Raw genomic sequence first — 14,653 nt, 5'->3', positions numbered from 1 at the left:
GGCTACAGCATATCCGGGGGCACACGATGCTGTGTCATCTGGTTAAGGGACAGGCCTCAATCTCTGTAACAGCCGCGTGCTCTTCCACAGCGTGGTCTTAACGTAGCTGTTGACCATATAGTTCATTGTTTTGTTTGTGTGGTTTTTTTTTGTTTTGTTCTTTTTTTGTTGACCATTTAGTTCATTTTGTTTTTAGCCATAACAGTACTGCTGCATTGAATAGCCTCAGAGAAATATTTTTTTTTAAATTAAGAATAAGTTGCTTTACAATATATGTATTTACATATTGCTTTACATATATGTATACATATACACATATCCCCTCCGTTTTAGATTTCCTTCCCCTTTAGGTCACCACAGAACATCGAGTAGAGCTCCCTGTGCTATACAGTATGTTCTCATTAGTTATCTATCTGATACATAGTAGTGTATATATGTCAATCCCAGTCTCCCAGTTCATCCCACCCTCCCCTCTTCTTCCCTTGGTAGGTATTCATACGTTTGTTCTTTACGTCTGTGTCTCTATTTTTGCTTTGCAAGTTCACCTGTATCGTTTTCCTAGATTCCACATATAAGCAATACTAGATGATATTTGTTTTTCTCTTTCTGACTTCACTCTGTATGACAGTCTCTAGGTCCATCCACGTCTCTGCAAATGGCACAATTTCATTCCTTTCTATGGCTGAGTAATATTCCATTGTATATATGTGCCACATCTTCTGTATCCACCCCTCTGTTGATGGATATTTAGGTTGCTTCCATGTCTTGGCTATTGTAAATAGTGCTGCTATGAACATTGGGGTGTATGTGTCTTTTTTTTTTTGCAGTGCACGGGCCTCTCACTGTTGCGGCCTCTGCCGTTGTGGAGCACAGGCTCCGGACGCACAGGCTCAGCGGCCACGGCTCACGGGCCCAGCCGCTCCACAGCATGTGGGATCCTCCTGGACCCGGGCACGAACCCGTGTCCCCTGCATCGGCAGGCGGACTCTCAACCACTGCGCCACCAGGGAAGCCCACATGTGTCTTTTTGAATTATGGTTTTCTCTGGATACATGCCCAGGAGTGGGATTGATGTATCATATGGTAGTTCCATTTTTAGCTTTTTAAGGAACCTCCATACTGTTTTCCATAGTGGCTATACCAATTTACATTCCCACCAACAGTGTAGGAGGGTTCCCTTTTCTCCACACCTTCTTCTGTGGACTAGAGTGCAGGAGATGGCATGGTAGGGTCAGAGGCTGTATGTGTTTGTAGTATTGATGGATATTGTCTAAAGGCTGTGGCATCCCCTCTCCCACCTCTGACGTGTGAAAGCCCATTTCCCCACATTTTGTCCTTGAGGATGTTAACAATCTGTTAAACGTTGGCCAGTCTGATAAATGAAACTGCCATTGCATTCTTTTCTTTTTTTAAAAAAAATAAATTTATTTATTTATTTTTGGCTGCGTTGGTTCTTCATTGCTGCACATGGGCTTTCTCTAGTTGCAGCGACCGGGGGCTACTCTTCATTGCGGTGTGCAGGCTTCTCATTGCGGTGGCTTCTCTTGTTGCGGAGCACGGACTCTAGAGCGCAGGCTCAGTAGTTGTGATACGTGGGCTCAGTAGTTGTGGCACGTGGGCTCAGTAGTTGTGGCACACGGGCTTAGTTGCTCCGCGGCATGTGGGATCTTCCTGGATCGGGGCTCGAACCTGTGTCCCTGCATTGGCAGGCAGATTCTTAGCCACTGCGCCACCAGGGAAGTCTGCGTTATTTTCATTTGGCCTGTCTTTGACCACTAAAGAGGTTAAACATCTTTGCATGTTCTTCTTGGTTTGGCTGACTAGTTCCAGCTCTGTTATTTGCTTTAGGGAATTTAATGTCAGATTCTGCAGCCATCAGTTAAAAACCTAAAACATGTTAGTACTGTCCAAGGGGCTATGGGTGTGTGTGTGTGTGCGCACAAATCTAGTTCAGGTAAACTGGTAGCTGGCTTCTGAGAGCTCTGACTTAGCCATCAGGCAAGAAAGCTGAGGGGCAAAGTTGCAAAGTGCTGAGAGAAGTTGGGAGGAGGAAGTGAACAGGAAGAGTGAAAATTATGTGAAAATTCAACTTTCAGTGTCCATAAAAAGTTTGACTGGAACCCAGCCGTACCCATTCATTCATGTGCTGTCTGTGGCTGCTTCCTCATTACAGTGACTAAGCTGGGGAGTTGTGACGGGTCTTATGGCCCACATGGCTGAAAATAGTTACTGCCTGGCCCTTCTTGGAGAAAGTTTGCTGATGCCTGGGCTGGAAGACATTGGTTATTGTGGGTTACACGAGGGAAGATCGGGGGAAGCTCGGTTTGCTGAGCCCCTGCCTGTGCCGGGTACCACATAGAGAGCTGCACTTGTGCATTTTATTTAAAACTCCCTGAAAGAGTCTTCTCTTCCTTTCCCATGTGCTCCTTGCCCTCTTCCCCCATTCTGCCCCTGCCTGCGTGGGGTGGAAGCAGGAAGGTCAACGGGGGGGGGGGGCAGTGGGAGGTTGTGCAAGAGGGAAGCTTCCATCCCCCTTTGAGTGGCGTCAGGGCCCTTTGGACAAAGTCTAAGCCACTCTTCCCGGTGGTGACCCGGGCTCCCCACTGAGCCTCAGCCCAGCTGAGGGGCCCACACCCCTCCCCGCAGGCTAAAGCTGGAGCCCTAAAGTGGGAAGGGGTCACCGAGCTCTGCTGGCCTCTGCGGCTCCAGGGCTAGTGGGGTGCTGGACAGGATCACTGGAGGAAATCCAGGGCCTTAAGGGCTCTGTCAAGGCTGTGGGAAGGCCACACCAGCAGTAGGGCTCCCCTGCCGTGCTGTTGATGGCCTCGTCGCAGGGGAGCCTCTGAGCCGGGGACCTCCTGTGCGCCACTGTGTGCTGGGTGTGTCTTCAAACTTACATCAGCCCGCTGCGTTAACCACCAATACTGTCCACATTTTTGGAGTTATTTACCCATTACAAAGTCGTGGGCCCAGAGGGGAGTCTGGGCTCCAAACCTGGGTGCTAACGAGATCCCCACGGTAATCGTACGGGTCTGTAGAACGCTGGCACTGCATAGCTGTATGGTGTTTACCATGACTTTATTTAATTATGGTATATGTTTATGATTTTCAGTATGCAGACGTGACACGCACTTGGAGAAATTAAGTTGAAGTGAGTGGATTAAATAAAATAGGCTCACATTGGCAGCAACATGGTTGGACCTAGAGATGATCATACAAAGTGAAGTAAGTCAGAGACAGACAGATATCATATGGTATCACTTACGTGCGGAATCTAAACTACGACACAATTGAACTTATCTGTGAAGCAGACTCACAGATGTAGAGAACAGACTTGTGGTTGCTAAGGGAGAGGGGGGTGGGGCAGGGATGGATTGGGAGTTTGGGGCTAGCAGAGACAAACTTATATACAGGATGGGTAAACAACAAGGTCCTACTGTAGAGCACAGGGAACTATGTTCAATATCCTGCGATAAACCATCATGGAAAAGAATATGAAAAAGAATGTATATATATATGTATAACTGCATCACTTTGCTGTACAGCAGAAACTAACACAACATTTATTTCAATAAAATAAAAAAAAATAGGCTCGTTACACTGCGGGTGGTTTTGAATTTCAGTGGCAAAATGGCGCGAGCGGTGTGTGAATGCGTATGGCGAATGCAACCCCTGCTAGTGTCTCGGGCTGTCCTGCACCCAGCGTGTCACTGGCACAGGGGAGGGGTGAGGGGGCTGGTGTGCAATGATTGCTCAGCAATGGAGCCCAAGAGATCCTCCCTCTAAGGCAGGGCTGGGGAGTTGGAACCCACAACCAGAATGCAGTGCAGAATGACAGCCAGCTCCAAGAGTTCTTCCTCCATTGAATTATTTTTCATGCGAGAGAAATACTAGTGACCCTGGAACAACATGGATTTGGACTGTGCGGGTCCACTTATACACAAGATTGAATTCTTTTCAATAGCAAATACTACAGTACTACACAGTCCGAGGTTGGCGGAGCCCAGGGACGCAGAGGAACGGCAGATCTGCCCTGAGGGTCTGCGCCCCTGACCCCCACGTTGTTCTAGGGTCAGCTATTTTTTTTTTAAATTTATTTATTTTTGGCTGTGTTGGATCTTCGTTGCGGTGCAGGGACTTCTCATCGCGGTGGCTTCTCTTGTAGCGGAGCACAGGCTCTAGGTGCACGGGCTTCAGTAGTTGTGGCGCTCGGGCTCAGTAGTTGTGGCTCGCGGGCTGTGGGCTCTAGAGCACAGGCTCAGTAGTGGTGGTGCATGGGCTTATTAGTTGCTCTGCGGCATGTGGGATCTTCCTGGACCAGGGCTTGAACCCGTGTTCCCTGCATTGGCAGGAGGATTCTTAACCACTGCACCACCAGGGAAGCCCGGGTCAACTGTATTTTAATTTCAGATTGACTGAATGCTCTAGAGAATAAGAGAACAAATATTCATGTGCCCAATGCGGTGTTTGCAACCTTGCCAAATTTGCTTCTGATTTTACCTGTTTCTAATCCTGTTGCCTTTCCTCCCACAAGCAAAACCATCGTTGTGAAGTTGGTGGTCCCTCTGCGCACGCTTAAATTTTTATTCCTTTATGCATACTTCACCATAAAAGCGACCAGTATTTTCCCTGTCTCCAAACTTTATATAACTGGTCTCATAGACATCACTGTGTCCCTTTTTTTGTTTAATAGTATGTTTCTGAGATTTCTCCATGTTGATCCATGCCTCTGGAGGGCTCATTTTAAGTGCTGTGTGCTATTCCCTTCTAAGTCCCATAATAGAATTAATGTGTCTTTCTCCTGTGGCTGGATATAGGTTGGTGACAATTTCTCACTGCAATGAGCAATGCCACAGTGGGCAATTTTTATCTAAGTCTCTCAGTGCATATCAAGTACTTCCTTAGGATGTGCCTCTAGAATTGATGTGCTTGACAAGGGGCTTGTGTGTCCTTAGCCTAACTCTTTTTTTTGGGGGGGTGGGAGGCAAACTATGGTCCCAATGGTTATATTAGTGTAACACTTCCATCAGCAGTGCCGTAGAGCCCATTCTCCACAGGCTCATCCACACTTGCTACTGTCAAGCTGAAGTTTTTGTCCCTCGGACAGATGTTAGATAGTATCTTATTTTACTTTACAGTATCCTGTTTTCTTGTACCGTCCGGCACATCTTTCCATGTGTTTGTTGACCTTCTTCTGTTTCCATAGGGTGAACATATGCCCCAGTTTGCTAGGTCATTTCCCACTGATAGGGACTGTGTAAATATTAACAGCACCCCTGGTATTTTCAGAAGTTTCTCAATATAAATTTTAACACAGATTTTCTTATGTTTTATAAAGGATATAATTTTTCTTTTGTGTATTTGTTTCTTGTTTAAGAAATCCTTTCCTACCCCATGGTCATAAAGTAGTCTCCTATTTTCTTTAGAAATGTTAAGGTTTTGCTTTTATTTTATGGTTTTCATCCACCTAGAATTAATTTATTATGTGTGATATGAGGTATGGATTTATTTTTCCATATGGATAACCGGTTATCTCACACTCTTGAAAAGTCTGTCTTTTTTTTAAAAGCACTGCTACATAGATCAAGTTTCCTGGAATCTAAAGGTTTATTTCTGGGCTCTTTTACATTGTTCTATTTGTCCTCATACCAAAAATGTCATGGTTTTAGCTATTGTCACCTTATAATATGTTCAGGATATTTTATATTATTACCTTAAAAATTATTTTATTGAAGTCTAGTTGATTTACAGTGTTGTGTTAATTTCTGCTGTACAGCAAAGTGATTCAGTTATGCACATATGTATATATATACATTCTTTTTCATAATGGTTTATCACAGGATATTAAATATAGTTCCCTGTGCTATGCAAAGTATTTTATTTTATTTTTTAACATCTTTATTGGAGTATAATTGCTTTACAATGGTGTGTTAGTTCCTGCTTTATAACAAAGTGAACCAACTATACATAGACATATATCCCCTTGTTCTCTTTTTTATTTTATTTTATTTTTCTATGTTTTGGCCACGCCTCGCAGAAGGTGGGATCATGGTTCCCCCACCAGGATCGAACCTGTGCCCCCTGAAGTGGAAGCGTCGAGTCTTAACGACTGGACCTCCAGGGAAGTCCCTATACAGAGTATTTTAAAGGGAATAGGAACATGTGTTTCAGGGAGACTCGTTTATCATGAGGAAATGATATGCTACAGAATGGTCACATATACATCAGATTTCTAAGACCCATCTTGGTTCAGAGAACTGAGGTCCTGGGCATTAGGAATTTGAGCATTAAAAGAAAGGGGAGGGTTTAGGCGGATGGAACAGGGTCATGAAATAAGACAAATATCAAGAAATTCAGGAGAAATATAACAGACGGATTCCTTGAATATTAGAACCAGAAGGGAACTTTTGAAGCCACCAGACACCGTGCGGAGTAGCTTGGCTAAGTGACCAGTCTTTGGAGTCCAGCAGAGCTGGGTCTGATCTTCCACAAGATACTTAACCTCTCTGGGTCTTAATGTCCTCATCTATAAAACAAGAGCAATAATGGGTTTTCCTCATAAGACTGTTGAGAGGGCTGAATGAAATAATGCTCACGAGGGCTTAGCAATGTCCCGACACAGAGCTAGATGACAACTAAGTGATTGTTTACTTATTTATTATCCTATTCCCTTGATTCTGAGACCAACATTTTTTCCTTGTCCCACATTTCACAATTCTGAAATTACAACAGGCTTTACTGTCATTTTCTGTAGTGATTTATTTATCCTTCTGGGTTATTATTTTTTTTCCAGAAGTTCAGAATCTTTTCATTTTATTTCAGAATTTTAAAGTCATGTTTGTTTGTTTTTTAAACATCTTTATTGGAGTACAATTGCTTTACACTGTTGTGTTAGTTTCTGCTTTATAACAAAGTGAATCAGCTCTACATAGACATATATCCCCATATCTCCTCCCTCTTGCTATCCTTCTGGCTTATTGTTTAGGGTGTAGGAAACAGAGGATTTTACAGACAAGGAAATGGAGTCAATGTGCTTTATCCAGGGTCAGGGAACAAGTCGAGTTGGTCATCCTAAGAATCCCCTTTATTTCTAGTCCTAAAGGGGAGAAGGAAGGGGGAAAAAAATACCATCTTGACTGGGGATGGGGCTCCTGGGGCGCTTTATATGCCACCAGATGCTGGAGGCAAACTTTAACCAGAATGGAACCAGATGCCTTCCAGAAAGGCGAAGTTGAGAGAGAGCCTTCTGCCCACCAGGTTGGCTGGGGCCAAGTTTCTGCTCCTGGCTCTATCACTGACTAGCTGTGTGAGCTTGCTCAAGTCAGGTAACCTCTCTGAGCCTCTGCTTCCTTCTGTCAGGTGGGGCTCATAATCTAAACTGCACTGTTGATTCAGGTGAGTTAATACCCGGGCAGACTTTGCTGCTGGGTAAGCACCCAGTGAATGGAAGCTGTTAGGTGTTCCCTAAAGGCACGTCTCTCAGGGCCACCTCCCGACTACAGTTTTGCTTGGGGTTACTTTTCTCATTCATTCTTCCCTCAACTGTAGAAATCCTGCCCACTCTTCAAAGTTTATCGCCAAGTGTTATTTTCTTATTCAGACCCTTTCTCCCCACCTCCCCCTCTGGATCTCTGTTGTTTCTTATTTGTTTTCTTTTCTAAAATTTTTTAAATTTAATTTTTCTTTTCTATTGGCATACAGTTGATTTACAATGTGTTAGTTTCAGGTGTACAGCAAAGTGATTCAGTTATACATATACGCATATCCGTTCTTTTTCAGATTCTTTTCCCTTATAGGTTATCACAGAATATTGAATAGAGTTCCCTGTGCTATGCAGTAGGTCCTCATTGGTTATCTGTTTTATGTATAGCGTGTATATGTTAATCCCAAACTCCTAATTTATCCCTCCCCACCTTTTTGGTAACCATACGTTTGTTTTCTATGTCTGTGGGTCTATTTCTGTCTTGTAAGTAAGTTTGTTTGTATCCTTTTTATAGATTCCACATATGAGTGATATCATATGGTATTTGTCTTTCTCTGTCTGACTTACTTCACTCAGTGTGATCATCTCTAGGGTTCGCCTTATGCCGGTTCTGTTTGAGATACCCCAGAAGATTGCCAACCCTTGGAGGGCGGGAGGCTGTCTTGCCTTTGCCAGCCCTGTAGCTCTAGCACGGAACATCGAGTCCCCCCTGCGTCAAACAGTACAGTGGTGAGCAAAACAGACACAGCCCTGTACCTTGACAGAGCCCGCTTTCCTCAGCTCCCACCCGTGCCCTGAGGTGATGCCGGCCAAGGAGAGAGATGTCCATGTCCCCCGGGTCAATTCAGCCGTCCTGACCTTGCTCATCAGCCCGTGTGTCACTGGAGATGCTGCTGCTGCGCTGGGTGGGAGGGGGCTGGGGAGGCGTGTTGGCGCCTTGGCAGGCCGAATGGGGAGGGAGGCCGGGCGTCTGTCTGAGGCCTGAGCAGGGCGGGTGCAGAGTGGCTGGGGGGGTTCCGTGAGGAAGGGAGATGCGGTGGGGAAGCAGGGGGGCAGGTCTGTGCTGCTGGTGGAGGAGGCCGGGACCCGGGGCCTATAGCCGCATTAGTAGCTCTGATCCCTGAGTGGCCACCTGTGATGCTCATGTCTGGGGACTGCTCTGCGCGGAACGGGAGGTGTCGCCTGCCGGGCCTGAGCTGAGCTTGCCCCGCAGAGCCTGGGGTCAGTGTTCATGGGGCCCTGGGGCGCCCGTAAACCCACGGTAATGACCATCTGGGCCTTGGGCCTCATGCCAGAGCTGGCTGCATTCTTCCTGGGGGAAGGTGGAGGACACTGGAAAAACCAGTTTAGGGTGTGTGAGGCTCCATTGCCTGTCGCTATCAAGGGAGTGTTGGCTCCGGAGCCCGGAAACATGTGAAAAATCTGGGTTTTTCAGAAAGGTACAAGTGTCGATTCAGGTCAGTGAGACCCTTAGGAACTGGCACATGAGCAGGCCAAGAGTTTGGGGTCCATGCCTTTTCCTTCTGATGGAACGTGCCCAGCAGCGCGACCTGAGCGGTGCCGGGGCCTGGTGTGTCCTTCTGGTTTTCACTCGTCCTGGCAGCCGGGCTGGCGAAAGCCGGATGGACGGGTCCCACCTTCCTGAGCAGGGGGCTTCACCGAGTGGGCACCTCTGAGCCAGCCAGCGTCATGTCCACGCCCACGGCACCGTGTCCCCAGGATTGCACGGCGTTTGGCGTGTGGTTGTGTGCTCAGCAAATACTTGGAATGAATGACTGAATTTCGTAGTCTCTGCCTGCTCTGTTATTCACTGGGGGACTGAGTATATTTGTTTCCTGGGGTTGCTTTAACAAATGGACTGCAAACACGTTGGCTTAACACACAGCAGAAGTTTATTGTCTCACAGTTCTGGAGACCAGAAGTCAGAAATCCTCCAGGGCTGTGGTCCCCGTGGGGACTTTAGCGGAGAATCCGTTCTTTGTGTCTTCCGGCTTTGGGTGGCTCTAGGCATTCCTTGGCTTGTGGCTGCATCAATCCCATCTCTGCTCCTGTGGTCACCTTGCCTCCTCTTTTCCCTGTGTGTCCTCTTATAAGGACACTTGTCATTGGATGTAGGGACCTCCAGGACAAACCAGCATCATTCCTTGTCTCAAGATCCTTAACTTAAATTTCATCTGCAAAGACTCTTTCCAAATAGAAGGTAACATTCACAGGTTCTAGAGATTAGGGTATGGACATATCTTTTGGGGGACTACAGTTTAACCCACTCCAGGGAGTCTTAATTTTTTTTTGTTTTGTTTTGTCTTTCTTGTTTGTTTGTTTTAATATTTTTCTAATCATTGCTTTTCTAGACATATTAAAGCTGTTAACCACTGGATTTGTGCTGCTCCTAGTTTGCTGTTTGCATTTACGATATAGATGTATATATATCTACATCTGTATCTGTATCTTTATCAGATTTCTCTTTCCCTCATTGATTTTGGGTTCAGAAAGTCCTTCCCTATTGAGTCGTCATTCACATTAAAACAAAACCTTAGGAAATTAGTTAGTTTTTTTTTTAACATCTTTATTGGGGTATAATTGCTTTACAATGGTGTGTTAGTTTCTGCTTTATAACAAAGTGAATCAGTTATACATATGTTCTCATATCTCTTCCCTCTTGCGTCTCCCTCCCTCCCACCCTCCCTATCCCACCCCTCCAGGCGGTCACATAGCACCGAGCTGATCTTCCTGTGCTATGCGGCTGCTTCCCACTAGCTATCTACCTTACGTTTGTTAGTGTGTATATGTCCATGACTCTTTCTCGCCCTGTCACAGCTCACCCTTCCCCCTCCCCATATCCTCAAGTCCATTCTCCAGTAGGTCTGTGTCTTTATTCCAGGAAATTAGTTTTTTAATCCAGTGGTAACTTGGATTAAACCTGCAAAACCCCGGGAAATCTGCGTGAGGTCTGGAGTTCAGTTAATTGTACTGTGCCATGGTCAGTTTCGATAACCTACCGTAGTGACCTCAGATGCCATCACTGGGGGAAGCTGGGGTTGATACTCAGGACCTTTCTGTACTATTTTTATAACTTCTTGTGAGTGTATCATTATTTTCACAAATTTTTAAACAAATTTTGATTAGATTTACCAAGAACAATTATGAGATCATTTGTTCTCTCTTATTTGTAAAGCATGCTTTATGAAGCTCTGATGTATGCTGAGCTGTTGTAGAGTTGTGGTTGAATTTACTTAATTTGGAAAAAGTTGACGTCATTTGCTAGGTGGTCTTCCCCTCTAGGAATGTGGCATATCCTATTTTTTCAAGCTATATTTTATTTTCCAATAAAATATGTGTAGTTTTCTTCAGGTTATTTGCAGATACTTTAAAGTTTGGGGTTGTTCTTATGGATGGATCTTTTCTCCATTTACATTCTTTCACTGGCTCGTGCTGGTTACATGTCCCCAAATAGAATCCCCACACCCTTTCAAATACATGAAATTCTTTTAACTTGAGAAAATGCATTTCATTCTGCAATTAGAGACAATGTTTAACAGGCTTTTATTCGTTCCTTTAAACCTGCTCTCAGGAAGGGTCCGGTCAGTTATTTAATGGAGATTTAAGCATCTGTGTTCTCCATCCGAGTGTATAGGGGGTGTTCTTCATAAAGAAATATGAAGTCGTGAACTTCCCTGGTGGTCCAGTGGTTAAGACTCCACGCTTCCACTGCAGAGGGCACGGGTTCGATCCCTGGTCAGGGAAGTTCTGCAAGCCGTGGTGAGGCCGAAAGAAAAAAGAAAAAAGAAATACGAAGTTGTGTTCTGTAAATTGAACGCTAAGTGTGTTGTTTTCGATTCTATGTCTTTGAACATTGTAGAGGTGCTGTCTCTCTCCAGGGGTCACGCGCGTTACCTTGGGAGCCCCAGGCGCCCCTCCAGGCCACATGGACAAACTCAGAGCATGATCTGAGCTGTCCGTGGCCTTTGTTCTCTGCTTTGGTCCCTGGGGCCGTGAGGCCTGGGTGGGCCCTGAGGGTGTTGAGAAGACCTCTAGCTGGGGGAGTCCCAAATTTGAAGACAGAAATGGAAAATGTCCTATTATCCCCCCTCCAGGTCAGTCTTATGAAATCCGACTGCTGGAGAATCGGAAGCTGGGAGATTTTCAGGATCTGAACACAAAATATGTGAAGGTGAGGCTGCCAGCTGTGCCCTTCCTGGGCTCCTGAGGGTGCTCTCTCGGGGTCCCAGCACCCGGGCTTGCGGCGGGAGTGCCTGGGAGGTTTGGGGAAAGCTCCAGGGACAGAGGTGGGCTCCTGGTCCCTGGAGTGTGGGCCTCGGGCGGGCCGGCAGCATTGGGAGCTAGAGGGATGTGGGCTGATGGACTGGGCGCTGGGTTGGACAGACTCGGCTTCCAGCCTGGCTTTGCCTCTTCCCAGCCTTTTCTGAGCTTCAGTTTACTCATCTGTGCAGAAGGGTTTGTAGATGACCCCCATGTGCAGAGCGCTTAGCAACCCTGGAAAGAAGGGCAGCACTCGTGTTCGTGCCGTCATTCATATTGTTGGGGTTCTGGGAGGGGTGCGGGGAGGAAGCCTCCAGGCAGCTCCAGGCCTTGGAGGGCAGGAGATGTGTCTGGCTTGGGGATGGTTGAGGGCAGGTTCCCTGTGGGTCCCTCTCAGGACCCACCCTCAGCTGTCCCTTACTGCCACCCCTGCCCCTCCCCCCGCCCAGAGCATCATCCGCGTGGTGTTCCACGACCGGCGGCTACAGTACACGGAGCACCAACAGCTGGAGGGCTGGCGGTGGAGCCGGCCCGGGGATCGCATCCTGGACATCGGTGAGTCTCCCGGGCCAGGAGGGAGAGGCCGACGGAGCTCCAGGCACACGGGGGTCCTTCCTGGGTGCCATCCGGACCCAGGCCTGTCCAGGGCATCTTGGCGCACTTTTGCCTTGTGTAAAACCCCACAGGAGCTGGTGGAGGTGACCGTGCCACCAGGCCTGCCCTCAGGGGTTCACCTTTTGCGGGGGCCTGGGATGGGGTGGCACGTGGGATTCAAGGACCTGCCGTCAGGGAGCGAGAAGCAGGGAAAGCTTTGCAGAAAGATCCTGCCTTAAAGGGTCATGATGAGTGATGAAGGCCCGGGGGGCCTCACAGAGAGGGGCAGTGGAAATGGAACTGGGGGCTCAGGCGGTGGCCCGTGGTTTTTTATCCACGACCCTTGGGCCCAGCTGGGTTTTGGAACTCAGAAGTTGGAATGACAGTAAGGTGTGTAGACCCATAGCTTCGGGTCACACCGCCAACAGGCAGTCAAGCAGAGCAATGTTCCTCCAGCAAAACAGAATGACTCTACACAATGGGGTAAAGGCGTCAAGTCAGGCTTCTGCCAAGTGAGTTACGCAAAGCCTAGTTTTCAGAACTTCTGGCATTTCGAATTGTGTAAGGAATTTGGACCTGTAATGAGAATCCTTCCTGAAATATTTGGGAGTGGCTGACGATTGCACTTTTGTGTGTGTATGTGCACAGATATTCCACTGTCTGTTGGTATCTTGGACCCCAGGGCCAGCCCGACCCAGCTGAATGCAGTTGAGTTTTTGTGGGACCCTTCGAAGAGAGCGTCTGCTTTCATTCAGGTGAGCGGGAGGGAGCTTGCCCTCGGTGGGGAAGCTGGAGCTCTGGGGTGCATTGGGTCGTTTCTCGAAACCATCCTTCCGGGGGGCCCTGATGGGCTCCTGCCCTCTGCTGCAGGAAAGGAGGCTGAAAGGGTGGATGGGTGTGGCTCAGAATCACAGGACTCGGGACGTTGTAGCATCCTGTGTGGGTTTTGCTTATCAGTATGTAAGCTTTTTACAAAATAAGTATGGCCTAGCATAAATAATTTGAAGTGAAAATTTTTTTCGTAATTGTTTCTATTATTAAATTAATTATTTAATTCTCAAGCACCTGGTTGTGAACCTGGCCTTGTGTTAAACACCATGGCAGATAGAGGTGGCCAAGGGCCCAGCCGGGGCCCTGTGCTTCCGGGCTTGCCCCTGGCTCTCTTACTGTGTGTCCCTTTTTGAGCCTCTTGGTTTTCCCACCTGTCTTATAAATTAGAGAGTGAAAATAGAGCCATGACCACAAGGCCTGGTTCATAGTGATCGCTCAGTGAAAGTGAGCGATCTTTTTGCCTTGCATAATTACGATACTTGAATTGCATTTTAAAAGAATTATAATAATGTTATCGTTTACTATTACAATAAGATGAATTGTATTATGGCGTGATCACAGTGTTATAGCAAGAAATGTACGTCAAGTGCCTTCTGTGTAACAGGCACTAACGAGAAATAAAGAAGTGGTCCCAGCTTCTGGCCTGGCCTGAGTAACCTGGCCACCAGGCCCTTAGGGACTAAGCTGTGGTCCCTGCTCTGTGGTCTGTGGGATTTGCCAAGGGAGAGTTCTCAGGGGCAGGAGTGAGGGGGTCTGCTGGGGTCGGTGGGCCTGGAGCAACGGCAAGGACTTAGGTGGTCAGGCAGGGCCTCCAAGGTCAAGGGACAAAGGTGAGAGGGCAGGCCCTCTGTGGTTAGGGGATGGGGCGGCCAGCAGCCCGACAGAGTGGACAGCACTGGGGGAGAGTGGAGAGGTGGAGGTGGGTCTGACCGTGCGGAATGGAAACCTCCATTTGGAGAGGAGCCCATGGGCGGGGGGCGGTCCAGAGCCCACCCTCGCCTGCTTCTGGCTACCTGCCCCCCGCGTCCCCTGCAGGTGCACTGCATCAGCACAGAGTTTACCCCGAGGAAGCACGGGGGCGAGAAGGGCGTGCCCTTTCGGGTGCAGATCGATACCTTCAAGCAGAGTGAGAATGGGGAGTACACGGAACACTTGCACTCGGCCAGCTGCCAGATCAAGGTGTTCAAGGTAGGACGGCCCCGCCAGCTCCATCCGCCGTCACCCGGCCCCTCGCCCTGCCTGGGACGGCGATGCCAAAACGCGGAGGCCCAGCAGGGGGTGCGGCGTCCCCATAAGTAGCCCCGGGGCTCCTGCCTGGGCTCTGATGAGCCAGCCTGCCTGCTTTCTTCCCCACAGACGGCCGGGCTCGGCTCTACTTGACCAGAGTGGTGGGATTGGCACACTTGTAGATTTTTGTTTTTCCTCCCAAGCACTTTGGCCGCACATTCTGTAGTTGCCCATTAGATTCTCCTTAGAAGTCAAGTT

The 14,653-nt window shown here is 47.8% G+C and overlaps 1 protein-coding gene across 6 annotated transcripts in view; it reads left to right on the top strand.

Annotated features, from left to right (window-relative positions):
• TFCP2L1 (transcription factor CP2 like 1) overlaps nucleotides 1–14,653 on the top strand; it is a 65,719-nt gene that overhangs the window by 24,660 nt on the left and 26,406 nt on the right. For all 6 annotated transcript variants that reach the window (XM_029224854.1, XM_029224853.1, XM_029224852.1 and 3 more), the window contains 4 exons: nucleotides 11,578–11,654; nucleotides 12,193–12,298; nucleotides 12,986–13,092; nucleotides 14,204–14,356. In XM_029224854.1, the coding sequence (XP_029080687.1) occupies nucleotides 11,578–11,654; nucleotides 12,193–12,298; nucleotides 12,986–13,092; nucleotides 14,204–14,356 (443 nt within the window). The remainder of the gene's footprint in view (nucleotides 1–11,577; nucleotides 11,655–12,192; nucleotides 12,299–12,985; nucleotides 13,093–14,203; nucleotides 14,357–14,653) is intronic.

Source organism: Monodon monoceros, unplaced genomic scaffold (genome assembly GCF_005190385.1).
Source record: "Monodon monoceros isolate NGI ecotype Baffin Bay Population unplaced genomic scaffold, NGI_Narwhal_1 Super_Scaffold_16, whole genome shotgun sequence".
NCBI lineage: Eukaryota > Metazoa > Chordata > Mammalia > Artiodactyla > Monodontidae > Monodon > Monodon monoceros.
Note: the sequence above shows the minus strand (reverse complement) of the source record. Positions and strands in the feature narration are given on the sequence as shown.